This window comes from Balaenoptera borealis (assembly GCF_965194805.1).
Source record: "Balaenoptera borealis genome assembly, chromosome: 5".
In the NCBI taxonomy this organism is placed as follows: domain Eukaryota; kingdom Metazoa; phylum Chordata; class Mammalia; order Artiodactyla; family Balaenopteridae; genus Balaenoptera; species Balaenoptera borealis.
The window spans coordinates 2,560,144-2,586,338 of NC_138862.1; the positions used below are offsets into that span (position 1 = coordinate 2,560,144).

Here is a 26,195-nt window from a genome sequence, read left to right on the forward strand (position 1 = left end):
TCTACCCCAAACTGCCAAACACCCCCAGAACACGGGAACAAAGCCCTACATGCTTTGAAAAAGAAGAAAGACAGACTGTTAGACCCAAGACCACCAGAAAACCAGCCTCGCTTGGCAGTTCCACATGCGCAGGGCGGGGCTGGCGAGGAACGGAGCCCCGGGATGCCACCGCGCGCGGCATCAGTGCAGGGGCACCGGGCAGCGTGCTCTCAGCCCACGGGCCTCGCCGCCACGGCGGGGGGCCCTGAGGTCGCCCACAGCTGGGAACACCCGGGGAGTGGAGAGCTCGAGCACGGACGTCTGCAGCAGAAGCTCAACCCAGACGCCCGCGGCCCTGCGGCTCACCCAGAACCTCGTACACTCAACTCACAGGAATCTATAAAACAATAAAAAGGCCCCACCTTTTAAACGTTGTAATTTATAGAATACTCTGTACAAAAGCAGTCTCTGAAAGGACTGACTACCCTAGAAGAAGTCTATAGCCGTCGGCCTCCCCTTTGGCACGCTGGTCAGCGGCTTCTTGGCCCCCAGGGGCGTGCTGGCCGGCGAGCTGCTGGGGGTCTTCAGCACTCCGTGGCGGGGTCTCTGCTCAGGGTTGAAGGCCACCCGGGAGGGGCCCGTGGGACTGACCAAGATGCTCTTGTCCGTCTTCTTGAATTCTGCCCCGGATGAAAGCAAGGCCACAGGTTAACAGGGTCCGCACGCCTCCTCTCTCCTGCCGACCCGCCCATCTCGGTGCTGCCGGCAGCGCAGGCTCCCGCAGGCCCCGAGCCGTGAGCTCACTCCCGGGCAGGGCGGTGCCTTGCCAGGCCCGCAGAGAGGGCCCGAGAGCCCGGGAGGAAATGGAGTCACCAGGGGGGCTCCTTCCCTCGGGCTTTAATCCTCCACGGAAAACGCCCTGAGGCCGCCTGCATGGACGTGGGGGAGCGCCAGGCGGGCCAGGTCGCGGGGGGTGGTTACGGAACATGGGCGCTCGGTGAACCTCCAGTTTGGGTCTGGGATGAACCCCAGGTTTAGACAGTTGAAGGAGGAGCCTTTCCTTCTTGGATTTGTTCCCCCCATTTTCTCCAGCGCTGAAGATGAGAGCGTCTCAGGTCCTCTCCAGACAGCCCCTCCCTTCTGCACGCGTGCGTGTGTGCACACACACACACACACACGCGCACGTGCGCGCACACACAGTTTACTTGCGGTCCTTAAAAACAGGACCTAAACTCATTATGTACTTGTAAAAACCTTAGTTTCCTCCTTTGAAAGACAAAGCAAAGCAAGTGAATCACACCCGTATTGAAAGCGGTAAGACAAGCGTGCCCCTCTTCCCCTCTCCCCCGGGGCAGGCAGCCTGCAGACCTTCGCGGAGGCAGGACAGACCGCCAGACCGCGGGCTGACAGGGCTTCTGCATCAGGGCAGGCAGGCCTGGAAGCCGAGGCCCTCCCGCCGCCCCGTGAGCAGCCCAGCCGGGGGCTGCCCGCTGACCCAGCAACGGGCCCAGGCCCTCCCCGCCCCGCAGAGCGGACGCCGACTCACCCGCCGTCGTGTTCCTGCTCAGCCCGAACGTCACCTTTTTGGAGCTGGACGGTGTCCCGTGTGGCTGCGGAAGAAAACGACACCGAGAGGAGTAAAGGATAGCGGCTGAGCCGCCCCGAGAGCCCATGGGGCCGCCTCGCAGGCCCAACACTGGCGGGCCAGCCCCGCTCTGCAGTAACCGCCTGTCACTGGGGCTCCGGGGAGGAGAGCAGAGCAAAATTACGGTGCTTGAAACCTCCCAGGAACGAGAGAAAGCTCACCATTAACTCCATCCACCTCGTCCCAGAGCCCCGCCGTGACCACGTAAGGGGAGCGATGGGCCCGCTCCCGTCATGGCACCTGACTTCTGGGGGTAATGGACGGGCACTTCCCAACTTCTTGTGCAGGCGGACTCCAAGCGGATTGGATCTTCTAACAATTCATCAAAATTAAATAACTGCTTCCTATCTGCCAAATTCCTAGAAGCATCCCCCTTCTGCGTTATGAAGCACTTAATCAAATCCTTCTCAGAATTCTAAATTTGTGTGAATCCCATAATTCTACTTTATACCATTTTTGCTTTAATATCAACATTTTAAGAGAGGGACTTGGCTTGTGTGAGCCTTGAGTCATTGAACTAATATCCCTAAAATACCTTAAAATAAACACAGGCAGGGGCTTCCCTGGTGGCACAGTGGTTGAGAATTTGCCTGCTAATGCAGGGGACACGGGTTCGAGCCCTGGTCTGGGAAGATCCCACATGCCGTGGAGCAACTAGGCCCGTGAGCCACAACTACTGAGCCTGCGCGTCTGGAGCCTGTGCTCCGCAACAAGAGAGGCCACGATAGTGAGAGCCCCGCGCACCGCGATGAAGAGTGGCCCCCACTTGCCGCAACTAGAGAAAGCCCTCGCACAGAAACGAAGACCCAACACAGCCAAAAATAAATAAATTAATTAATTAAAAAAAAAAAAGAAGAACCTCTGCTTTAAAAAAATAAAAAATAAAAAAAAAATAAACACAGGCAGCGGTCACCCTGCTGGTTCGAGTGGATGCTATTTAAATGTGAACTTGCCGGGGTGTCCCCAGCAGGGCCAGCTCGGCCTGCCCGCCACAACGGCTCCGCCAGGACCTCTGTCTCCTGGGGGTGGACCGGACGCACGCCCAGCGGCCCGGCCTGGGCATTGGCACGGCTGGCCCTGCCTTCCTGAGCCCTGAAACAGGGACCGCTCTCTCCCACCGCCACGACTCGCTCTGACCACTCCCCTCGTGTCCCAGGCGGATCTGCAGACCCAGACTCCCCAGAGCTTCCGTCCTCCCCCTCGCTGCCTAGTCCCGCGACTTCCCGGACATGGAACCCCAGGCCCGCCGACGCGGAACGGTGTCACTGACCGCACCTCAAGCTCCCCGCTGAGCCCTGGGGCTGTCCGGGGCCGGAATGGCTGCCTGAACAAGGCCGGCACGCCGCGGGAAGCAGCAGAGGCCGGAAGCGGGGCCCCTGTCCGTGCCTCGGGTGGCCGTGGTGGGCCGGGGGGCAGAGGGACAGCGGGGCGGCGGGGCAGGTACCTGCAGCCTGGGGCCTGGCAAGGTGGCGGCCCCGCTGCCCTTGGCCTTCCTGAAGAACAGGGGCTTCGGGGAGGAGGCGGCGTCCAACTTCATGAAGTCCTTCTGGGTCCTCAGCTGCTTCTTCAAAGGGCTGAGCGCCCCACCACTCCCCTGTGTGCAGAGGGCGAGATGCGGGTCACGCCACCCGGGAACGCGGGAAGCGAGCAGACACAACGTGGGACCCGCTTACCAGTCACCCCAAGCCCCCCGTTTCCTGTTCCAGGTGTGCAAACACCTCGCTTCCTGAGCAGACGCCACACACACACGAATGCCCGCCTCCCCACGCTGGCACCATGCCGACGGCTAGAGGTCTACCTTCTCAGCCACGAGAACCCATTTTTACCCATCTTCAAACTTATGCCCACGTTCTGAAGATTTCTGCCTTTCAGACACCATCTACTAAGCGGTAATTCACTCTCTCATTTCTGATCAGACATCGCTGCCCACGGAAAGCTTGGCACGGGAGGGAGAGTGTGAGGCTACCAGGTTCTGTGGGTCCGTGACAGGCAGACACAGAATGTCCCCTGGATGTTTTACACTGACAACCCCACAGCGGCCCCGCTCTATTCCTGGGGTCTCAGAGGTCTGGGAAGCCCAAGGCAGCCCACTGGTGGTTTTGGCAAGTCCGTGGTGTTCCTGGCCAGGACCCACGGTGTCGCAGACATGGACGAGACACGCCGCCCCTTGGGGAGGAAAACCTCCCTCGACCCTGTGACTTATTTAGCAGCCACTCCAATCCTCTCCGAGGGCTACTGGGGGCCAGAGAAACGAGACTCGGAGAAGGAAATTCCTCTGATATTCTTAGTGAAGAAAGAGCATCAGTGACTAGTGGGTGAAGGGCAGAGGCTGCAGAGCCCAGAGAAGGTGACACAGGTGACCTGGCAGTCAGCGAAGGCCTGAGGTGAGAACAGACTTCCTGAATCCGAGCTGAGTGCCCTGCTGCCCTGGCTCAGACCGACTACAGACCCACTTCGGGATCCTGCACTCTGAGGCCTGAAAGCAGCGTTTAACCCCGTCCACACAAGCTCCGTAGACAAGGGCCTTGATGTCTTAACTGCTGCAAAGCAGGAGATGCAGATACACGCGCTGGGCAGGGGTCAGCTAGCTTGTTCTGGAAAGGGCCAGGGAGTAAACGATTCTGGCTCTGCAGGCCGTGAGGTCTCCGTCACACTCCTCAGCTCTGCCGTGAGACGCAGAAGCAGCCAGGCCGGCACGGGCGCCGCTGGCGGGCTGTGTGCTAGAGAGACGACGTCTGCCAACCACTGGCACAGACGCACTGCACGTCCAGAGAGGAGGGTGCGAGACGCAGACCTAGAGCCCAGGTCCCCGTCTATAGGTGGCTCTAGAGATCCAAGTGGACAAGAAGTTTTTTCATTCAAAACATCAGTGAGATAAGAGAATTTGGGGCTTCTGCCTTTGCCAAAGGAGCCCAGGGCTGGCCGTGAGTTGAAGAAGAAAAATGAGGTCAGCGTGTGATGGAGACACACACCTGCCTGTTTATCTGCTAGGACTGGCCACTGGGACAGTTCCCCAGCCTGAGGCTGGCCCCGCCCTGGCCTCTGCGTAGCCGGAGGGGTGGGGGCTGGGGGGGAAGCAGAGGAAGCCACCGAGGTGGGTCACTGCTTGCTCCTTGGTAGAGGCTGTCCGGAGCCATGACCGCTCCCTGGGCCAGGGGCTGGCTGTCCCCTGCCCTGCCCATCCATGCGGCTGAGGAGGTAGGGCGCTGACACTCCTGCCGGGGAGCTCCAGCCCCCCCGCCCTGGGCGCAGCCGCCTTACCAGAGCCTGGACGAGCTTGACCCCTCTGTGCTCTGCCAACTTTGACATCTCTTTCATTTTCTTCCTTTTTTTCAAAATGGCAGCTTTCTGAGCAGACGGGTCATAGAGGTCAAGGCCGCCGGGCTCCCCCCTCCTTTTCTTCAGTTTCCCGCCCTGGGGCGGGATGGAAGGGCAGTCCCCTCTGTCTGCTGGGCTCGCTGGAGGGCCCTCCCTCCGGGGCAGGGGCCAGGCCGGTGTGGGCGGGCCGCTGCCGTTGACCAGGAGGGCCCCGAGCTCCCGCCTCCTCTTCAGGACTGGGGCGCCGCCAGCCGGGGCCGGGGCCGCTCCCTCCGGGCCCTCCACCTGGACCCTCAGGCTCCTCTTCCTCAGTCGTTTCCTCCGGCTGTGCAGGGAGGTGGGCTCCAAGCCGCTCTGCTCCTGGGGGCCGGGCGTGGCCACCGTCCCCAGCTCGGCTGCACCCGCTTCCCGGGCTCTCGCCTCCCGGGCTCTCTCGGGACCGGCCTCCGGCTCCCGGCTGCCATTCTGCTCCGGACACGTGGCCTCACCACCGGGCCCAAAGTGTTCGGGCCGGAGGTGGTTCTTCTTCTTCTTTTTCCTTTTTCTCTTTGGAATACTGCCAGCGCCCTCCTCCTCTTCGGCAGGAGAGAACTTCATTCCTAGAGACACAAAACGGTCAGTGAGTGCCCCGGCGCCCAGGCCGCCCTCGCGGGGGGATCCCAGGGCACATCCCCACGGTCTCCCAGCAGGTCCTCCTCCGTGCCCTCGAACCCCACGAGCTTTCTCCCCTGGCCCCATCTCTTCCCTGCGCCAGCTGTGACTGGAAGCCTTCCTGAGGCCAGCTTCGATATAAATGGATCTGAAATAGTGTTCAGACTTCTACTAATTTTCAGGCCCAGACCCAGTAATAAAACAAATGCTCCGAAGGGCAGTGTCCACCCAACATCTCCACGTCCCCACCCACTTCCTCCACTAGGGGTCAGTAAATGCCTTTACTCTAGGGAGGCTCAACGTGGTTCCACAGGGAACAGCAAAACACTCGGACAGACCTTCTGTCTCAGCCAGCCCCTCAGAGCGACGGCTTCCGCTCTGCGATGACCCGGGTGGATGGCAAAGGCAGTCCCCGCGCCGCCCCCCTTTCACCCCCGCCCTCGCAGGCTGCGGGCTTGGCGGCTCACCTCTCCCTCTTTCCATGTCCGTTTTCTCCAAAAGTTTGTTCCCTTTCTTCTTATGCCTCCCTTGACTGAGGGTTTGGTCATCTTCATCAGCAGAAGTGTCCTCAGCAAAACTGAGGTGAGAGATACTGCCTGCTGGACACCAAAGCCCCTTCTGGTCAGCTTTCTGAGACCGGCACCACTCTGTCCCCAGGGCCTCCGAGCCACGCCCCTCCCCACATCACGAGGGGAGAGTTTTAACCCTGATTTCTGCCATAAGGCCCCTCACTACTCCTCCGACCCCAACCCGAAAGCTGGGACACAGGAAGTACAGACTGAAAAACGCTTTGTGGGGACTTCCCTGGTGGCGCAGTGGTTAAGAATCCGCCTGCCAATGAAGGGGACACGGGTTCGAGCCCAGCTCCGGGAAGATGCCACATGCTGCAGAGCAACTAAGCCCGTGCGCCACAACTACTGAGCCTGCGCTCTAGAGCCCGCGAGCCACAACTACTGAGCCCACGTGCCACAATTACTGAAGCCCGCGTGCCTAGAGCCCGTGCTCCGCAACAAGAGAAGCCACCGCAATGAGAAGCCTGCGCACTGCAACGAAGAGTAGCCCGCGCTCGCCGCAACTAGAGAAAGCCCGCGCGCAGCAACGAAGACCCAACACAGCCAAAAATAAATAAATAAATAAATTTATATATATATATATATAAAAAAAAAAGTTTCGTGGATCTCTCAGAAGAGGCAAGGGACTGCAGACCTGGGGTGACACCCTCCACACCTCAGCCAGGTCTGCAGGGCCCTCCAGTTCTAAGCCCCCCGCGTGCACGAGGGACGGGGGCAGCAGACCATCCACTTGGCTCAAATGCAACCAAGCTCACAGGCAGCAGCTTCCCCTGGGGGACGGCTGATCACACAGCAAATGAAAGGGACTCTGAGAGATCAGCTTGTCTTCTTCATGAAGAATCCACCCTGCCCCAGGGGCTCGAGCCCTCGCCCTGGCGCCCACAGGGAGAGCCCGCGTCTGGCTCCGCGCTGGTCTCTGGACGGGGAGTGGGCGGCGGGCTGGAAAAGACCCGACGCCGGGTTCCTGCGAGGGCCTCTGCTCAGCTGAGCAGGCTACTTTCTCATGCTTTCAATTCATGTCTCTCAACCCTGTTTTTCAATATTTGGCACAAGCGCCCTCTGTGGGGTCCACGCTTATTGAGAACATCACCAATTATAATCTTCTCATTTTCCTCACCTTCAGAGAGATCTTGGAATCTGAAACAGAAAACAAGAAAGGTTCCTAGAGAAACCCCGTCTTTCTGTCTTCTATAAACATATGCACTAACCTTTTAAAATATAAGTGATACTTGTCTTTTCTTAAAGTAAAATCTTTATTGATATAATTCACATACCAAACAATTCACCCATTTAAAGCGTACAACTGAATGTTTTATTATCAATATATTTTTACTGAAGTATAGTTGATTTACAACGTTATTAATTTCTGCTATACAGCAAAATGATTCAATTATACACATATATACATTCTTTTTTTACATTCTTTACCGTTATGGTTTATAATACGATACTGAATATAGTTCCCTGCCCTATACAGTAGGGCCTTGTTGTTTTCCATCTTATATATAGAAGCTTAAAGGGTAAGTGACATTTGGAGTTTGTTAACTCAGCTTCCTTCTCTTCCAGAAGGGAAGGTGGAAGAGGAAGGTGGTGTGAGGCAAGGGCGAGAAACAAAGGACAAAACTGCCCTCAAGTGTCATCATATCATCAACGACACAAGGATCTAAAGATTTGTCTTGGCACATCCAAGTGAAAGGGAGAAATTAAAATCTTCTTCTTGTTTCTTAAGGCTGAAAAAGCTTACATCTCTACTTACATTCCATTCTCTGCTTTGTTACCAAGGGGAGACAGCCTAGCCGTGTTTTGCTCTACACGACAGCTGCGTTAGAACAAAAGGAGGTGTGGGGCATGTGCCGTGAGGGGGCGTGTGCCGTGAGGGGGCGTGTCCTGTGAGGATGCGTGTGCCGTGAGGGGGCGTGTCCTGTGAGGATGCGTGTCCTGTGAGGATGCGTGTGCCCTGAGGGGGCGTGTGCCGTGAGGATGCGTGTGCCCTGAGGGGGCGTGTGCCGTGAGGATGCGTGTGCCGTGAGGGGGCGTGTGCCGTGAGGGGGCGTGTCCTGTGAGGATGCGTGTGCCGTGAGGATGCGTGTGCCGTGAGGGGGCGTGTGCCGTGAGGGGGCGTGTCCTGTGAGGATGCGTGTGCCCTGAGGGGGCGTGTCCTGTGAGGATGCGTGTGCTCTGAGGGGGCGTGTGCCGTGAGGATGCGTGTGCCGTGAGGGGGCGTGTCCTGTGAGGATGCGTGTGCCGTGAGGGGGCGTGTCCTGTGAGGATGCGTGTGCCGTGAGGGGGCGTGTCCTGTGAGGATGCGTGTGCTCTGAGGGGGCGTGTGCTGTGAGGATGCGTGTGCCCTGAGGGGGCGTGTCCTGTGAGGATGCGTGTGCTCTGAGGGGGCGTGTGCCGTGAGGATGCGTGTGCCCTGAGGGGGCGTGTGCCGTGAGGGGGCGTGTCCTGTGAGGATGCGTGTGCCCTGAGGGGGCGTGTCCTGTGAGGATGCGTGTGCCGTGAGGGGGCGTGTGCCGTGAGGATGCGTGTGCCCTGAGGGGGCGTGTGCGCGTGGGGGGCGCGTGCGCCGCACGGCAGCGCCGGGGAGCAGACCGGCCCGCGTCCAGCTGCGTCTGGCGGCTGCGAGCCCGGGCCATCGGTCGCCTCCCGTGCCCCAGCTAACTCATCTGTTAAATGGGGCCGTGACAGAAGCTGGCCTGGGGCGCTCTCCTGAACATGAAACGATTTACGTGCAGTGCTCAGAACAGGGTCGGCTCACAGAGTGTGTGATCAAGGTCAGCTGTTACCTGTCATCAGTCACAAGCCCCGGGGCTGCACGGTGAACTACCTGAATGGTTGTAATGGTGTCACCACCACACTTCTGGCAGACAAACTGGGAGCTGGGGGGTGGGGAGGGGGAAATAGCTGAACCGCTACCCCAACCACACTGCAATTTCTTGATTAGTAGACTTTACACATTCTCCACAGGCTTCCTTCTACATCGTCACAAAACAGCTAAGAGGTGGGTTTAGCCGCCTCCGCAGAATGAACCTGAGGGGCAGGGGGCGGCTGTGTTCACAGACTCTTTCAGCGTATGGGCACTGCAAGGCTATGAGTGATAACATTAAAGGGCCCAGAAGAAAGCTAAGCACGGGGACAGCTCATCTCACGCCAAGAAACCAAAGCGCTGGACTTGAACACGAACGAAGATCAGGTGAAACCTTCTTCCCCGATCACTTACTTTTTGATGAGCTTGGAGAGACGTTTCCTGTTGAAGGGAGGGATGTTTTTCCTGTTGGTTATTTCCAGGAGTCGGTCAGCAACTGCCTTGTAGTCAAACTACGTGAGAAGAAAAACTGAACATCAGCCCGAAGCACAACGCTGCCTGGCTTGGAAGTCACATCAACTAGAGACAGGAAACCCAGAGCTCGGGATTCTGGAAGCATCCCCCAACAGGATGGTGCGCACAGCATGCCTAAGGCCTGCCAGCCAGAAGCCTAAGCACTGCCTTTGAAAACTTCCTTCTATTTGTTCTCAGAAGAAGCTACTCTTTATTTGTTCTCTTTCTTCTTCCTGAAAATTTAGTTGGGTATGCTGTTCTGTAAATTTAATCTAGATGTTCGATTTGTACTTGGTAACGTAGTAAACCTCCTTTATTTGAAAAGTACCACTGGGCTCGCTTTGTTGCATGGGACAGAACAGATCTTCGTAATTCGGGCCAGAACGAAGACTGACATCTTTCAAATTGCCATCGTACTTAAATCTCTTTGTCTCCAATAAGCTCATTACAAGAAAGGCGACACCAGTGACTGAGGGATTAAAAAAAAAACCTTACGCATTAGGCATGTGGTATAATCAGCTCTGACCCCAATTCCCCAGCAGCCAGGGGGCTCCACAGCAAACCTATATTCTACAAAAAGCAACACCTGCTACCAACCTGGAGAAGCAGCCCGGCGTCCTCCACGCTTCCGCCGCCGTCCCGTCCGCCTTCCTCACCGACTTCCTCTTTTCTGGAGTGATATCTGCCCAGTGCTATCAAGGAACACATCCACAGACACAACTCAAATACGCGGCCATGGCTACCCCCAAAGGAGCCACCTACCGTCCAATTAGGTGCCTCTTAGTGAAAAACAACATTTCTTTTTCTTTTCTTTAAAAAGAAAAAGTTATTTATTTATTTGGCTGCGCCAGGTCTTAGTTGAGGCACTTGGGATCTAGTTCCCCGACCAGGGATGGAACCTGGGCCCCCTGCATTGGGAGCTCGGAGTCTTATCCACTGGACCACCAGGGAAGTCCCAAAAAGGACATTTCTTTACAGACAAAACCCTGCAAGTACATTTATAATCTCCCAAAGATGTTTTGGTTTTTTAGTCCTGGGACATAAAAAAAAAAAAAAAAACACAAACCTGGGAGAAATCACACATTTTGCCTTTTAATTACATCGTAGACAAAACCCCACTGTGGAGTGCAGTGGAGGTGGACGGGAAACCTGTGGGCCGGGGCTCAGGCCAGTGGGAGGAGGACAGACAGGGTCTGTCGCTAGTCTCAGGGAAGCTGAGGCTGTGGTGAGCTCTCTACAGTAGGACACTGACTCTCAGGGGGCCGCCTCAGGAAACACAACAGGCTGATGTTTACGTGACTCTGGCATTTAAGAAATAATCGAAAGAGCATTAAAGCCCATGGAGAAGCAGAGAGAAATTACTACTGAAATCACACAAGCTCTCAAAGGTGTCCCGTCTCTGGAATCCTATCAGCTCCTGATTGGTGTGGCCTCAGGGCAGAGCCCGGAGAAGACTGGGTGAAGACTGGGCGGGTCCCACAAGCGGCTGATGAAAAACCTGGGGGGGAATCTTGGGAAGCGCTCAGCGAAGAGGGGGAACGGCTCTAGTTCAGACACAGACGTGGCGGAAGGGGCGGGCCACAGCCAAGTCAAAATGTGCTCAAGGCCATTCAGTGAGTTGTCTCTCGTGCTGAACTTACAATTAGAATATTTTATCTTTTCTTTTTTAAAGATTTGTCTTTTCCTGACTAAAGAATATATGATCATTGAAGAAAACTTAGAAAAAACAGACAAAAGTACAAAGAAAATAGAAATCACCCACAATTTTGCCACGCAGGGCTAGCTCTTACCACCTTGGTGCATATCCTTCCAGATACATACATACGTGTTTATATGCATATGTTTAAATATACAAATCAGGCACCTTCTACACAGTTTTTTGGTCCTGCTATAAAAAAATTTAAAAATTATATTTTCTCTATTAGTTTTTGAAAACTTTCCTTTTCAATGGCTCTAGAACATTTCAAAAGCACGGGTACAACCTGAACTAGCCCTTTACCTGACACTGTGGCACCAAGATGCTGAAAACCACCGTGAGCTCTGATGAGGCTGCATTTTAAATGCCCCGCGCAATTCCCACGGATACAAACGGCGCTGAGAACAGGGTCCAGCCACAGTGCTTATTTATACACCCGAAGGAAAAGAACCCTGGAGGAACTCGGAGACAGAAAGGAGGGCCGCACAAACAAGCATGCGTTCCCAATGCAACAGTAAATCAGGTCTCCCGTCAGGGACCCTCTTACAGACACGAGGCCACATTAGGATTTTTAAACACATCAAAAAAGCCAAAGGAATTCCCTGGCAGCCAAGTGGTTAAGACTGGTTAAGACTCGGTGGTTTCACTGCCGAGGGCCTGGGTTCAATCCTGTTCGGGGAACGAAGATCCCACAAGCCTTGCAACGCAGCCAAAAAAAAAAAAAAAAAAAAAGCCGAAACAACAAAAACACACAGAACCCAAAGCAACGGCAATGAAAATGACAAAACCCTCGAAGAAAGCCCTGCGACCCTGGGAACTGCAGAACTGTGCATGAGCCCCAGTGTAACCAGGGGCCCTGGACCCCACGAGTGTCTAAACACAGCCCTACTTCCTTTCTCAGGTGGCGGCCAAGGCAGAGGCACCTCTGATGAATTCCAGGGTGTAGTCAGTGAGCTGGCAACAAATGTATTAAAAAGTGTTCCTTCGAGTGAACTTTACCTAAGAAAGACTCTTCAAGTAAATTCTGTTACCTGTTTTCTTTCTCCTGATTGCTTTTCTCCACGTCATCTCCTTTCCAGACGTCTCTTCCTCAGAGAGGTCACTGTCACTCACTTTGGTTTTCTGTTCCTCGACCGTCTCTTCAGGTGCAAAAGGAGACTGATCTACAATGACTTCAAAAACACCCCTAGCTATAGTCTGTACCAGAGTCTGGCTGAGGGCGGAAGCACAGCAGAGAGAGTGTGGTTAACAGTCGGCCTGGACTTGGTTCCCTAAAGGAGCACAGAGGGCCGGGAGGTGGAGGAAGTCACCGCACACCCCGTCCAGCCCCCCCGGGACCCGCTGGGACCAGCGGCCGGCACCCGCGTTTCTAACCACACCCCCGCGCCAACCAGCTGCAGCCGCCAGGGGCCAGCTCGGCGCCGTGTGCCGAGGCGGAGGGCCCGGGGGTGGGAGGAAGCCCGGGCGATGGGAGGGCGAGGTCCCCAGAGCCGCTGGGGGCCCCAGCCATGACTCAGAGCTTCCTTCCAACGCCGCGCAGCTGTTCTTAGCTTTGGAGGGCCTGTGCGCCATGCTGCACCTACAATTTTACCACCACCTCCCATAATGAAGCACCAACCGAAGCAGTAAAAACACACGTGGACTACTTACTCCTTAGTCTTGGCGGCCACCTTGCAGAATGGGTCAATAAACTTGAGGTTCTGATCGGCCAGCAGCTGTAATTTAGAAAGAGGAAAAACAATGAGGGGGAGAAAAAGAGCCTTTCTCCTTTCTGATGTGTCCTTGAGAAAGGAACCATTCGCGTTTCTCACACAGACTGAATCAGACCCACACGTGTCTCACAACACCCGAAACACACTCCGCTGAAGGTCATGGCTGCCATCCAGCCACCTGGGCATCTCGGCACAGTGACTAGAGAAGACTGCCCCTCCCAGCGTTCCCAACACATACTCCCTCCTCCACGGAGAAGTCCTACTCAGACACTCCCAGACACTGAGGTGAAGGAATTAAAAAACAAATGTTCACCGCAGAACACTCGTGAAAGAAGAGAGTAAACCACTGCTCCTAATCCCAAATTCAGATAATCACCGGCGTGCTAAAAATTGTGTATTTCCTTTCTAGCCCTGTCTGTTCACAGATGAATATATACTGAAAAAGCCACGCCATTTGCCCAGCTTTGTCTGTGGCCTTTTTTCCCTACTGCTTTTTATTTTTATTTTTTGGCTGCACCTCATGGCTTGCGGGATCTTAGCTCCCCAACCAGGGATGGAACCCGTGCTCCCTGCAGTTGGAAACGCCAAGTCCTAACCACTGGACCGCCAGGGATGTCTCCCTACTGATTTTTAAAAAATAATTAATTTATTTATTTTTGGCCGCGTTGGGTCTTTGTTGCTGCGCGCGGGCTTTCTCTAGTTGCGGTAAGCGGGGGCCACTCTTCGCTGCGGTGCACAGGCTTCTCATTGCGGTGGCTTCTCTTGTTGCGGAGCACGGGCTCTAGGCGCGCGGGCTTCAGTAGTTGTGGCTCGCGGGCTCTAGAGCACAGGCTCAGCAGTCGTGGTGCACGAGCTTAGTTGCTCCGCGGCATGTGGGATCTTCCCGGACCAGGGCTCGAACCCGTGTCCCCTGCATTGGCAGGCGGATCCTTAACCACTGCGCCACCAGGGAAGTCCCCCCTCAATGCTTTTTAAAAACTCAACATCACGAGCATTTCCTCATGTTACAGAATCCTTCGTTGGACTGCATAAGCTGTTTTCAATTCTGTTTTATAAGACTGCCATGTACACCCTTACTGCATAAATCTTTATCCACATGACCCATCACCTGCTTAGGACACATTCCTAGATGGGGGAAGAACTACGTCAAAAGAAAGGCTGACCCATCCGTGCTGCTACTGTGGCTGGTAACCCTAAGCGCCAGCAAAAAGCATTTTCACCCCCAGCTCACAGAACATTCAGAGCAGGGCCAAGGCCCTGCCTGTTCGGGGGAGCTGTGGCCACATTACACTGCTGCAGGGTGTCTGCCCACTTCTTACCTCTTTCCCTCCCACCTTGGACAGTTCATCCAGATAAATATCAATGAAGTGGAATTTCACTCCGTTCGGAGACTGACTCTCAGGATGCAGGATCTCCTTCATCAAGACGTCTAGGAAAAGCTTGATTCGGCTAAAGGAAACAACACACACGGTTCTGTTAACCCCAGCTGCCAACAGCCTCTCTTCCCCCAGAGAAACTGGCAACACTCTCATGCCCCCCTGCTTAACAAGCAATGCGAGGCGGAAAAAGTTTGACAACCACTGAAAGGAGTATAAAATGCTAACTGTCACGTGTGCTCAGCTCTGCTGGATTTGAAGTTCTCCACGCGTAAGGATGTTTTGCTCTTGGTACGCAGAGTGGAAGGCGTGGATCAGGCGATTCAAACTTGTTAATTGAAACACCTGAAACCACACTAGTGCCTTAAAAGTTTTAAGGCCCCCAAACGCTAACCCAAATAGTTTACCAACCTTTCCTCCCAGCCGTTTCGCTTCAGAACTTCAAAGGACTGCCTCAGGACCAGACGGATCAGCTATAAAGACAGACAACTTTTGTTACAAAGAAAGGGAAAGCGAGAAATACCCATCAGCTGAGCGGAGTGACTGGTATGGCCTGCATCCCCCAAGTGAAAAAGCTTCTGCAATAATCATGTTTAGCTTCTAGAACAAAAACTGCTCACTAAGGATCCCCAAACTCATCCCCAACAGCTGAAAGAGACAAAACAGACGGCTCTGAGCACATCTTCCAACGCTCTCCGCTGGTCACCTCACCGTGCACCGCACCAACCAACCCTGGCACAGTCCACCAGCTGCTGCCCGCCCCCGGCCCCGAGAAAAGGGGCTGTGGCTGGGCCCTCACCATGTGGTACTTGTCCAGGCGCAGCCCGTCGATGTCTGGCCACTCCCGGTTCACGGTTTGCCAGAAGGTCTGGAGGAACAGGTGCTCTGCAGTGAACAAGAGGCTCTGAACGCTTGGTTTACAGGGTACCATGTTACCACAGAGCAAGAAAGTAACAAAGGGAAACAGACTAGGATTGTTTATTCACTCTTCTCAAGAATTCTTGGGCAGCTAGAAAATCTGGTCAGTAACTAAGTATGCTCAATAACTTCTTTTACATTTAAATAAAAGCATATTTTAATAACAGGAAGGCTGGTAATATCTTAATGTTCAACTCGAATGCTGTCTGGAGAGTGTTTCATTATCCACTGCAAAGCCACGTTTCTGTTAAAAATCAAAAGATTTCCTGAGCCACAGCTACTGGCCCTTTTTCAAAGCCCGTCTCTACCTAACAGTCAATCCAAAGCCATTAATTCTGATGAACACTTGCAGGATCCATGTAGAAACTCGGCTTTTTTTTTTTTTTTTTCATGTTCAGTGTCAGCTGGGTGAGCTCTAACGAAACATTCTATTCTTCTCTTCTGAGCCATGAAATTAGCACTTTTTCACCCCAAAATAATTTGGTTTTTTTGATTTACTTCTTTTTGCACAATTCTCTCTTGATATATGAAAAGCTACAGTATACTCCATGTGTAGAATTTTGGTCCTTACGAAGTCAGCTGAGACCCTGCTAAAATCCAGAGAACCACTGAGGGTTAATAAGGCCAGTGGATGGCTGTGTTCTGAGGAGGGCTGAGCAAAAGAAGCGAATTCTGCTTTCTCTTCCTCTGTAACTTATCAAAGCCTGAATGTCTCGGAAATAATTAATTCCTCCCTTTGTTTATTCTTTTTGGTCAAGAGGGGTTACTTTACAGCTTGTTACCAGTGACGACCTTAAACGGCTCTAGTCTTAAGGAGGATAAGCCATCCTCTACATCCAGAGGTTACTGCAAACACCAGCATATTCACACACAGCCTCTAAGAGTGCTAAAGTAACTCAGGATTTGGAAACTCTGGAGGACTATTTCTTAAAATATTTTTTTGAAATTTTTGAGATGCCAAATGTGGTGTCCCACAGGACACCTCCTTCGTCACCCTCTCAGTGTGTTTAACACAGCTTCCCCATGGGATGGTTTGTCTCCTGACATTTACACACTAGCAGCCCAGGTTCACGTGAAGCTAGCCCATTGGAAAATGGAAACTTTGAAGGAAGGAGAAGAAACAATATTGACTAGATTTCTTAGGCAAGTTACCAAATCTGATGAACAAGGAAGTTTTGAAAGTCATGAAAATATCAGGACTTACGAGCCTCTGAGTTGTTAACAACATGGATGAGTTGGGAAATAGTGTTCGCTAGCTCCTCCTGCAAAGGTGGGGTTGGGGAAAAACATCGGGGTTATTGCGTGGTACCACTGAGACGACAGCATCACGGCCTGAGGGGAGGGGCGTCTCTAGCTCTTGTTCTCAATGTCACTTCCACTAAGAAGAGTGTATCTGGATATCTGGATTTCACCAAATGTGAAATTCCCAATTTCGACGGACCACTGTGCCAACTCAACATGCCTTTGAGAACTGTCTAAGCCGCACGCTTACGCAAGTCATCTCTAGCTATGCGCTCAAATGACCTACAGAAGAAACACACTAGCTGTCAACAAGTCCTGGCTGTCAAAATACAACTTGAATTGAGATTCCATCCAAACCCCCAAATAATGGAAACACAGGTGCCAATGAGGGGGAGTTGCCGGCAGGCAGACACCGGGACTGTCGCTCCACAAGGCTCCGTGTGGAACCCAGAAGTCCTCTCGTTGGCCTGCTCAGAGACAGGCTGCAGAGGCAGGGCGGTGGGAAAGGTTAAGGGCATCCAATGCCACGTGCAGAGCCCGTCCTGCTGAGCCACACAAGCTCGCTGGGGAGAATTTGGTGTCTCGGTCTATGAAGAAACCTGCCTTGGGGAGTGTCAACAAAATAACTGTTTATGAGTTACAGAAAGAAAGAACAATCCTTGTCGATATTACCTGGACTCAAGTCTTTCTTACGCATTTTGAATGAACTCCCAGACTTGCAAGTGATGTTCCTTTTCATCTGTTTTCTTCCTCCACTAAAGCTGTTGGTTGTTACTTTGAATGTAACTTAAAAATATTTTGCTCCGCTATCCTACTCAAAACATGTTCAGTGGAATAAAGGCAATAAATCAAAGTGAGTCATTACACGGCTTAGGGGAAGTGGCAAAGCCGCATGGTAAAACCCAGCCGAGTAAAACCTACCCACGACGTGTCAGGGGGCTGCAAACAGCGTTTCCTAAGGCTGACCCTCTACTGTTGCAAAGGCAGGTCTGCTTTTACACGTCAGAACAAAGCTCTTAAAGAGCCTAAACCATTTTCTCTGATAGTTTTGGTGGCGGGGCTCGGTGCGCTCGGCAGACAGGGGTCCAGGTGAGCACGCACACCGGTGACAAGTCTCCACTGCCTTTGCGGGTGAGGCCATCAGATCCGGGGCCGCTGCTCACTCTACAAAGACCCTGCCCCCAGCATGGGGGCTGCCCAGTCCCGGGCACCCACTTAGCTGTGGCAGAGGTGGGCCTGGAGCCGGGGTAGCTCACAAGATCTTAGACTAGTGCCATGCTGTTTCTGACCACAAATAATAAAAGATATAACAGAAACTTTAAAATAATATAAATAAAACCTACTGTGGAACCTATGAAACTGTGACAGAGAAATAATCTAATTTATGTGTCTTCTTTGCTCTTTGAAGAGATAATTAACCTCACTGCTTGCATCCCCTTCTACACGGACAAGAGGTCAGAAAGTGAACCCTTGAAGCAATGGTTTTCAGTTTGTTTCCGTACATTAGGGATGGATACAGCATAAAATGGGCAGGTCTCTTATCCACCTGTGCCAAAAATCCAGTCATATGACAAAGGGAACTGTAGATTACCTGTAGAAGGGGTTCGTCCTGCACCCACATGCAATAGAAGAGCCCTTTCCATATTTTTAGAAGTTCTTCTTGGCTGAAACCTCCTAGAGGGTAAAACAGCATAAAAATCTTATTTTAGAGTCCAAACATTTCCTGTCTAAGTTTAGAACTGCCACATAAGCCGTGAAAATAATACTGCATACGTTTTCATTCTTTCACTTGCAAATGTCTTTTTAAATGTGAAGCATACATTTTGTTGCTGTTACAAAACAAACACACATAAATTAGGCAGTTTTATCAGCTATGGGGCAGGGCGGTAGTGGTGGCGTGTTCTTATTATCTGAGGAAAGAAGCAAATGTCATCACAACAAGACATTAACTAATTCAGTGGTCATTTACGAGTTCCCCCAAGTGGCCCTCTGCCTAAAACTAGCACCTCACCCTGCACACCAACATTTTCACTGGTCTTGCAAAGCAAAACCGCAAATCCTACAAAAGATGAAGGATTTGCTTAGGTCCCGTACAACTAGCCCAGGGAAACTGGCAAAGCTTTGGGATATTTTTGCAAAGATGACCTTTTTTTTTTAAATTATTTGCTTTATTTATTTTTTTTAAATTTTATTTATTTATTTATTTATGGCTGTGTTGGGTCTTCGTTTCTGTGCGAGGGCTTTCTCTAGTTGCCGCAAGTGGGGGCCACTCTTCATCGCGGTGCGCGGGGCTCTCACTGTCGCGGCCTCTCTTGTTGCGGAGCACAGGCTCCAGACGCGCAGGCTCAGTAATTGTGGCTCACGGGCCTAGTTGCTCCGCGGCATGTGGGATCTTCCCAGACCAGGGCTCGAACCCGTGTCCCCTGCATTGGCAGGCAGATTCTCAACCACTGCGCCACCAGGGAAGCCCAAAGATGACCTTTTTAAGGATCGGACGTTCGGCTGTACCTTGATCCCCCTCTCTCCTGGTTAGTTTTCATTTACTGGGCAAGCGTGGTCTTGTTTTAAGTGGCATCACCCTGGTCAGCCTTGTTCTCGCTCATTATTCAAGCCCCCCACCTCTGCCTGAACCGCCTATGGCCAAGCCACAAGTTGCACACAGACTTCTGTCTCCTGGGTGGACCCCAGGTGTCACGGAACAATTGCTGAGTAACAATAAGAACCCACAAAATCAGGTAAGTGTAGTGTACACCCTTGCAGTTTCCAAGCCTATGGAGAACAAACAGAATCCTCAAGCCTTGATGACTGTTACAAATGGTCTTTATTAATATTTCACTAGAAATATTACTAGGTACTACGAAGAAGCTTTTGGAGGAGCAAAGGATAAGCTAGGTGAGTGTAAACAAGTATGTATTTGAAATCAACGTGATTTCAATACTCCAAAGCATAATTAAGTTAAAAGTGATAAAGAGATCCCTTTTGATAGAATGAGGTTTATTTATTTTATTCAGAGTAATGCTTTAGAGCTTTATAGGTGTTGATTTCCAGGTTACTAAAGACCTTTCTCATACCAACAATTTCATTATAGTGCATTTTGATTCTTTGTGATAGGCTCTCACTTCACCAGAAACTACAGTAACGTTGGTTTATTAAAGTGTCTTTCCTTTAGGGGTCGGGCGAATGATGTGCCAACCGGTTTCCTCCCCATCTTGTAATAAATAAGCCACACCCGACTACACAGCTATAGCGTAAGTGATAAGTGCCACCAGAGCAGAGCCAACTGCAGTCACGACCGTAGTAACTTTGTCATAGTCACCTGTGTTTATAACCAATCATGTAAAGACTAATGAATTAGTGGATCTGGGTAAGGATCATCAATGGCTGCTAAAATATTAGGTGAAAAAATATTGAGGAGCGTATGAATGATGAATGGATGAATGATGAATGGATGAGTCAGACCAACAACACCCAAGCCCATTAGATGTCCCATGTGATGCAACAGGAAGAACACAGCGTCACTTGTTAAGTATTCTCTCAAAAACGAAAAAGCTCATCTACACTACTTCAAATCTTAACTATTAATACCAGTTTGCAGTAAATATAGGGGTCAGAGGAACATGTCAAATGAGACCATGGGATGCAGCCAGCAAAACCCCAGATGTCGGAAACTCTATAGGACAAATGACCCAGTTCCTCCCTGAATAAACTGCAAGGGAAAAAAAGGAGGATAAGCCTGCTGGAATTTAAGATATTTGTAGACATATCGACCAAACGCAATGGGTGGTCTTGTCTGGATTCTGATTTGTCATAAAGAATCTATGGAATGATGGGAAAAACTCAACAGATTGGATATTTCATATTAAGGAAAAATGTTCAGAAGGTGTGATAATGGTGCTGTGGTTAGGTTAGAAGGGTCCCTATCTTAGAGATACACGCTGAGGTATCAGGAGATGAAATGAGATGCTGGGGGTTTGCTTCCCAGGAATCTCGTGGGAAGGAGGAAGTGGGCCGATTAGACAACCCGGCCAGGTAACGAATAAATACTGAAGCTAAGTACTGATATTTGAAATTATGTACTTGAAATATTCCTTAATTAAAAGAAGAAAAAAAAGAACTGCATGAGATTATCAAAATGTTATCACGGGCTGTTTTCTTTCTTTTTACTGTTTAGAAAACTCATCATAATGTAACTGGAAAAGCACGACCACTGATGAAACAGGATTTAAATGACACCAGTTCCTGCATGAGGCTTGGGACTGGGCATCCTTGTTTTTGCCAAGCAGCTACACGGTCTCCCCCTCCAGGGCTGCCCCCCTTCAAGGCAGGGCTGGGCAGGGCTCACCTACGTGGCGGGAAGCAGCCAGCTGGGCTTATGCCAAAGCAGCAGGAATCCCCGTGCCCACAGGGCTGGCGCGAGAAAGGACCGGTCACGCCACTGCTGGACAAGATCCTCCTGCTCAGGCCTCAGGAAAGACTCGTGATCTCTCCTGGGAGACCTGAAGAGAAGACACGGTTTGGACCCCGCCACACGGCTGGGAGCCTGTCTGAGAATGGAAGCATCAGGGGGCAGCAGAGTTGTCTGCAGAGAAGCTGGGCTCTGGTGCCATCAGTGGAGCTCCTGCATAAAGCTGTGCTTTGGTTTTTTTTCCCCTGAAAACTAGTGTGGCTTGGATATTCTGTCAAGTTCCAACTGAAAAAGAGTCCTAACCAATAAGAACATTTATGGCAAAAAAGTCATATACTATATCAGAGTACACAATTGAAAGTGGCTTATTCACTGCTTCCCAAACCCAGTCCCCACCCCCCCGCCCCGAGGGACCACTGCTCTCTGCCTGGTGGCATCTTTCCTGTGTGTGTTTACACAACACTCACGTGTGATAGAGAAACGCACAGGCGTGTGTGCTCCAGCTCAGAAGCCTTCTCACTAAACAGAGCACAGTGTGTGTTCACCTCCAGATGGCCCCGCTAAGGGCAGCAGCACGTCAGACCACCTCGAAGTGATCCTGGGAGGCGCTCAAGCATCTCTGGATGACCCACACCTGCACCAGGCAAAGGTGTGCTAGGGTGCACTACAGAGGCCTTTGTGAGGGAAAACAGCACACTTCGACAAAGAAACAGGTGAGAGCAGATCCTGGACAGCGGGCAGGAAAGGGGCTTTCCTTGAAAGCCCCTTTTTACGTGAAAGCGTATTCTGACTTTCATCCTACGTGGAGCAACCAAGTACAGCGGAAGCGAAGCACTGGTCAGGCCCCGGTCAGCTCCTTCCTGGCTGTCACTCCTAGAAAGGCCTTGAGCCTCCTGTTCCTCACCTGTGACACGTGTCAGGTTCATGCTTAGGGTCAAAACTAAGTGTACAAATGAGAAGCATGTTGTAAGAGCAAAGCACTACGTGGTGGGCGGGTATCACTGTGATCGTCCCATGTTCTCTACCCATAGCCTAGTAGAGCTCTTCTCCCTTAAAAAACATCTGTTTCCAACATATATATATACATATATATCCCTCATTTTCATCCAGGAATTTAACTGGTAAAAACAAGGTACCAATCTTTGAAGCATGTAAAGCAAAACAGAGAAATGCTCATCATCTAATTTCCTTCAAGACCCTGAAGATGAAGTACGACATATCTGAAGCAGTTTTGTCCCACAATTACTTTTTGGATTTGTCTTTTTTTCTTGGGGGTTGACTTTCTTAAACTTAATACAACTAAGTTTCTAACAACAATATAGGTTTAGTTGCTCCAGAATGAATGAGGTGAGCATGAAAGTGAGACGTGGATACAGCAAGTCCAACAGCTGCTGTCATCACGAATCAGCCCAGGAGGCAGCTTAGCCGGTAACACGTGACCCCACGCCTGTGTGGAAACAGCCACAGCTCCCCGTTTCTCTAACTACTGAGTTGAGAGACCCCAACCCTGCCAGTATGAAGAAACACTTGCTTCCCCCATAACTGCTATTGGCTCTAAGACACCATCAACTGTAAGATGTACTGTTATCTTATGTGCTGCCAAGAGAAAGCAGGAACGCAAACGAAACTGTCACAAGGTTGATTTTAAAATTTATCCCAATTTTGGATGTTAAATGCTTAACCTGCAGAATGGATAAAAGAGGCAGAGATGCTTGTCTGTTCTGTTCACCGCTGCACTCCCAGTGCCAAGAGTAGTGCACGAAATAATAGTAGCACAGAGGAGGTGCTCCACACGTTTGCTGAATATATGAATGAATAAACAGGGACGAAATGAGCCCTTGTGAATAAAACCATGGTTATTCTACAACTGTGAGTGATCAACAGGAACACTTAAAGTAGCAGAGCAACACTGAGTTGCTTTAAGTTCTACAAAGATTTTCAATTTGTTTTTGAAATCACGAAGCTCTCTGTGTTGCTAACAGACAGCAAGAGTAAAATTTCAGACTGCCTTTACTATGCCGAAGACGACACAGAAAACTTGAGTCTGTCAATGAGATTCACTGTCAGGCCAAGTTATTTCCAAACTTGTGTTTCTATTCTGACGAGCACAGCTGTGGCAGATAGTTTTATTTTGTCCCATCATCACTGTCTAGACATTCACTTTGCAGTTACTTTTTGGAAGGCCCGCTACATTCCCTGCAGTGTGGGCGTGGTGGTGAAAAGGAGTACAGGACAAGTAACTCAGGTGGGATGGGCACTAACCAGACCAGACCCCGGGCACTGGTACACACCCCCGGCCTCCTCCCTCAGCATCACCTTGGCATTTCGGACCCTGAGCCTGTTCACCAAAGGGGTTTGAGCACCAGGCTCTGTCTGGCTGCCTCAGCCCAAATGTACTGCATCTGGTCCCTCTTCTGTTCCTGTACACAGGAAGGCCCTCGTATGTCTGGGTGTGCGCCCACTTCCGGCTAGGAAAACAGACGGAAGCTTACAGTGTTTTGGGGGGAGAATGGCACATCTACTGATAATACGAAACAGTGTAGCTAAGTGCCACAACAGAGACATACTGGATATCTCCAAATCCTAGAGGAGCAGGGTGAGGTGATAGGTAAGGAATTTAGGGGCAAGCGATGGTGAACTGAATGCTGGGAGTGGATCATCAAGGCTGGGAACCTTTTCTGAGTGAACAGGAGAAGTGAAGGTAGAGGTGATAAATGGTGCACTGTACACCAGGAATCGGTGTGGAGCAGTCACACAGGGGCTGAGGTGGGGAGAAAGAGAGGACAGATCACGGTCCGCAGACCTGGAATTCCAGGAAGGTGGTGATGTGATCCAGCTGTTTTAGGAAGATGAGCCCAGGCTGGTTTGTGGAGCATGGGTTCAAGGGGGGCCCAAATGGAGTTGTCAGATCAGCCAGGAAGTAAGCAAGTGCGTAAGTCTAGATGAGATGGAGGGGCCTTCAGTCAGGGCAGAGTAATTCAGGAGAGGAGACAGGGAAGACCAAAGGACAGTGGATGCAGGCTGCAGGGAGAGGATGAGGAAGAGTAGCCCAGGCCAATGCACGTGTCCAGCTAGAGTCTGAGTGGAGGATGGGAACTGGCATCCAAAATAAAAGAGCACGAGAGACTTCCCCGGCAGTCCAGTGGTTAAGACTCTGCCTTCCAATGCGGGGGCTGTGGGTTTGATCCCTGGTCAGGGAACTAAGATTCCGCATGCCGCGCAGTGTGCCCCAAAATTAAAAAGACCACGGGCAACAGAGAAGCACCAGAAGAGGAGGTTCTGGAGGGAAGAAAATGAGTCACTTTTGGGCATTCTGAGTTTGAGGACATGCAGGTGGAGACGTCAGGTGAGTAGGGCCTAACTGAGCTGAAAACAGCAAAGGTCTGGGATAGAAGGTTAAGGTTAGGAACCTCTAGCATATGTATATGGGATAAGAATAAATTAAATCTGTCGGGGAGACCCCTAACAGAATCGAAGTCAGAAAGCTTGGCTTCATTCCTCTTTCTAGCAGACTTCCCACGAAACTGTATTTTCTTTTTCCTGGGTAGTCTTTCGTGATTTCTCGTCAAAATAAAACAAACTAAGGATGTCAGTACAGGGATAAATAATATCAATTCTTTCAAATAGACTCAAAGTATTAATACTAGCAATAAACAAATCAGACTTTATCTCAGTGCAATAAAAACCTCCACTGCGTACAGTAGTTCATGCCTTCAAGGGTTTACAGATCAGGTAACAAAATCCGTCAATGGCACCCCACTGCAGTTAAAATCCAAACCACAAAGCCCCGTGTGACCTGGCAACTGCCTACTTTTTCAACTTCATCTGTTAACACCCTCACCCTCTCTTACTGACCTTCCAGCTCTTCCCTCTCGCCTCCTCTCAGACCTGTTGAACGTCACCCCGAGAGGCCTCCGTGGAACAGCCTGTATAGAGGAACTCTCTCTTTCCTTGGTTTTCGTTTTCTTTACCTCACTTATACGAGCTCTGTTTCAGTTATCTATTCCTCCCTGGATTTCCCGGGACAAGTTCCTCGAGGGTAGGGTTTCTATCTTCTCTCCTGTAACCCCAGCACCTAAAGGTGTTTGTCAAGTGAGGACGTAACTCAATGAAGAGCGCACCAGAAGCAAGCAGGAGAGTCCACTGATCCAACCGGACAGAAAGGGTCTATTCTCAGCTTGCTCACTCGCTGTGACTTTCGGCAGACCACCTAACCCTGTCGGCCGCAGTCCCTCAACCGTAGAACCGGACGAGACCCAGCAGGAAGCGGACACAGAAGCACATGCAGGAGTGCGAATCAGTGCCGCACGCTCCCCCCGCTCCGCCGGCGGCTCCCCCGGCCCGGCCCCCCTCCCCGCACGCCCCGGCCGCCATGTGCGCGGCGGACCGCCGGGAGCCCACCTGTCTCCCTCTGCGTCTTCACGCTGATATACTGGCGCAGCTTCTTCACCGCCCGGTCCCGGATGCCCTTCTCGTGGGACGCCAGCCGCTGAGCGAACTGGATCTCGGCCGGCTGCATGGCGGGGGCCATCGCGCCCGCTGGAGCATCCCCGGCCGCAGCCCGCCGCCGCCGAGCGCCAGCCGCCGTGCTGCCCGGGCCGCGACTGCGCAGAAGGCAGCGGGGCGGGCGGCGGCGCGCGGGTTGATGGCGTCACAAAGGCGCCGGACGCCGGCTCGCAGCGCGTTCTGGGAGTAAGCGCGGCTGCCTGGGCAGCGGGCGGACTCGCGCAGCTCGGGTTCGCGTCGCGCCTTCCCGGCTCCGCAGTCTCTCGGTCGCCAAAGGTCGGGGCCGTTGACTGCGAGGTTAGCCGGCGTTGGGTGTTGGCCAGGAAGAGACGGATGGCCAGTGTTACGTCATCTGGCATTTTTGCGCCCACTCCACGAAGTCCCCATCCGATCGGCAGCTGTTCCCCCGGATACGCGGCACCGAGTCTTTAATCGCATTGGACTCCTCGGGCCGCCTGGGCGGGGTGGAGAGGCCGCCCTTGGGGATTTTGGCGGGATGTTGCGGGCAGCTCTCTCTCCGGCCGCCCTGGCGGGGGCCGGGCTTCACCTCTCCGACCGGCGACCGCCAGTGCCCGGGTCCCTGCCGCGAGGATTGAGAGCGTGAGCTTGTGGGTCCGCCCGCGGGCCTGGAGGGCACGCACGCCGGGGACTCGGCGGTGTCGGCTCGCGGCCGGCTTCAGACAGACGAAGTCCTAGTTGTGCGGGAACCGTTACCTTTGAACGCACAGGCTGCACCTTGTTTTGCGAACTCTGTGGGCGTGTAGGGGCAGGGCAATGGACTGGGTGATGTCTCCCAGTTCATGGTGGTCGTCTCAGTTACGTAGCAGCCGGCTGCACGAAGGGCCCCTACCGG

General features: G+C 52.2%; 2 protein-coding genes across 11 annotated transcripts in view; one reads left to right on the forward strand and one right to left on the reverse strand.

Moving 5' to 3' along the window:
- Positions 1-402: 402 nt before the first annotated feature.
- RRP1B (ribosomal RNA processing 1B) lies at positions 403-25,806 on the reverse strand. Of its 10 annotated transcripts, none has more exons than XM_082393501.1 (16): positions 25,238-25,458; positions 18,023-18,105; positions 16,394-16,451; positions 15,071-15,156; positions 14,683-14,744; positions 14,215-14,344; positions 12,834-12,898; positions 12,215-12,396; positions 10,085-10,179; positions 9,389-9,486; positions 7,283-7,302; positions 6,061-6,189; positions 4,886-5,541; positions 3,069-3,218; positions 1,526-1,589; positions 403-659 (listed from the first exon to the last, which is right to left on the reverse strand). In XM_082393501.1, exons 1-16 carry the CDS (start codon positions 25,365-25,367, stop codon positions 466-468), a joined length of 2,202 nt encoding a protein of 733 aa, XP_082249627.1. In that variant the 5' UTR covers positions 25,368-25,458; the 3' UTR covers positions 403-465. The 10 variants fall into 10 exon arrangements, 9 of the variants coding, with proteins under 9 accessions (XP_082249627.1, XP_082249626.1, XP_082249629.1 ...); XM_082393500.1 differs by having other exon boundaries at positions 6,061-6,192; XM_082393503.1 differs by lacking the exon at positions 25,238-25,458 and adding an exon at positions 20,774-21,205 and having other exon boundaries at positions 6,061-6,192.
- HSF2BP (heat shock transcription factor 2 binding protein) overlaps positions 25,531-26,195 on the forward strand; it is a 90,440-nt gene continuing 89,775 nt past the window's right edge. The window contains exon 1 of the mRNA XM_082393519.1: positions 25,531-25,639. The gene's annotated coding sequence lies outside the window, so the exon portion shown is untranslated. The remainder of the gene's footprint in view (positions 25,640-26,195) is intronic.

Bases quoted from the DNA above. Each gene is read 5' to 3' on its own strand.
- RRP1B (XM_082393496.1), bottom strand. From the start codon at position 25,701: ATGCCAGATGACGTAACACTGGCCATCCGTCTCTTCCTGGCCAACACC. The intron at 14,345-14,682 runs GTTGGTAAACTA...TGTTTCCTTTAG, and splicing joins CGAAACGGCTGGGAGGAAAG to CCGAATCAAGCTTTTCCTAG. The intron at 6,193-7,282 runs GTGAGGAAAATG...TTTGGTGTCCAG, and splicing joins ATTCCAAGATCTCTCTGAAG to CAGGCAGTATCTCTCACCTC.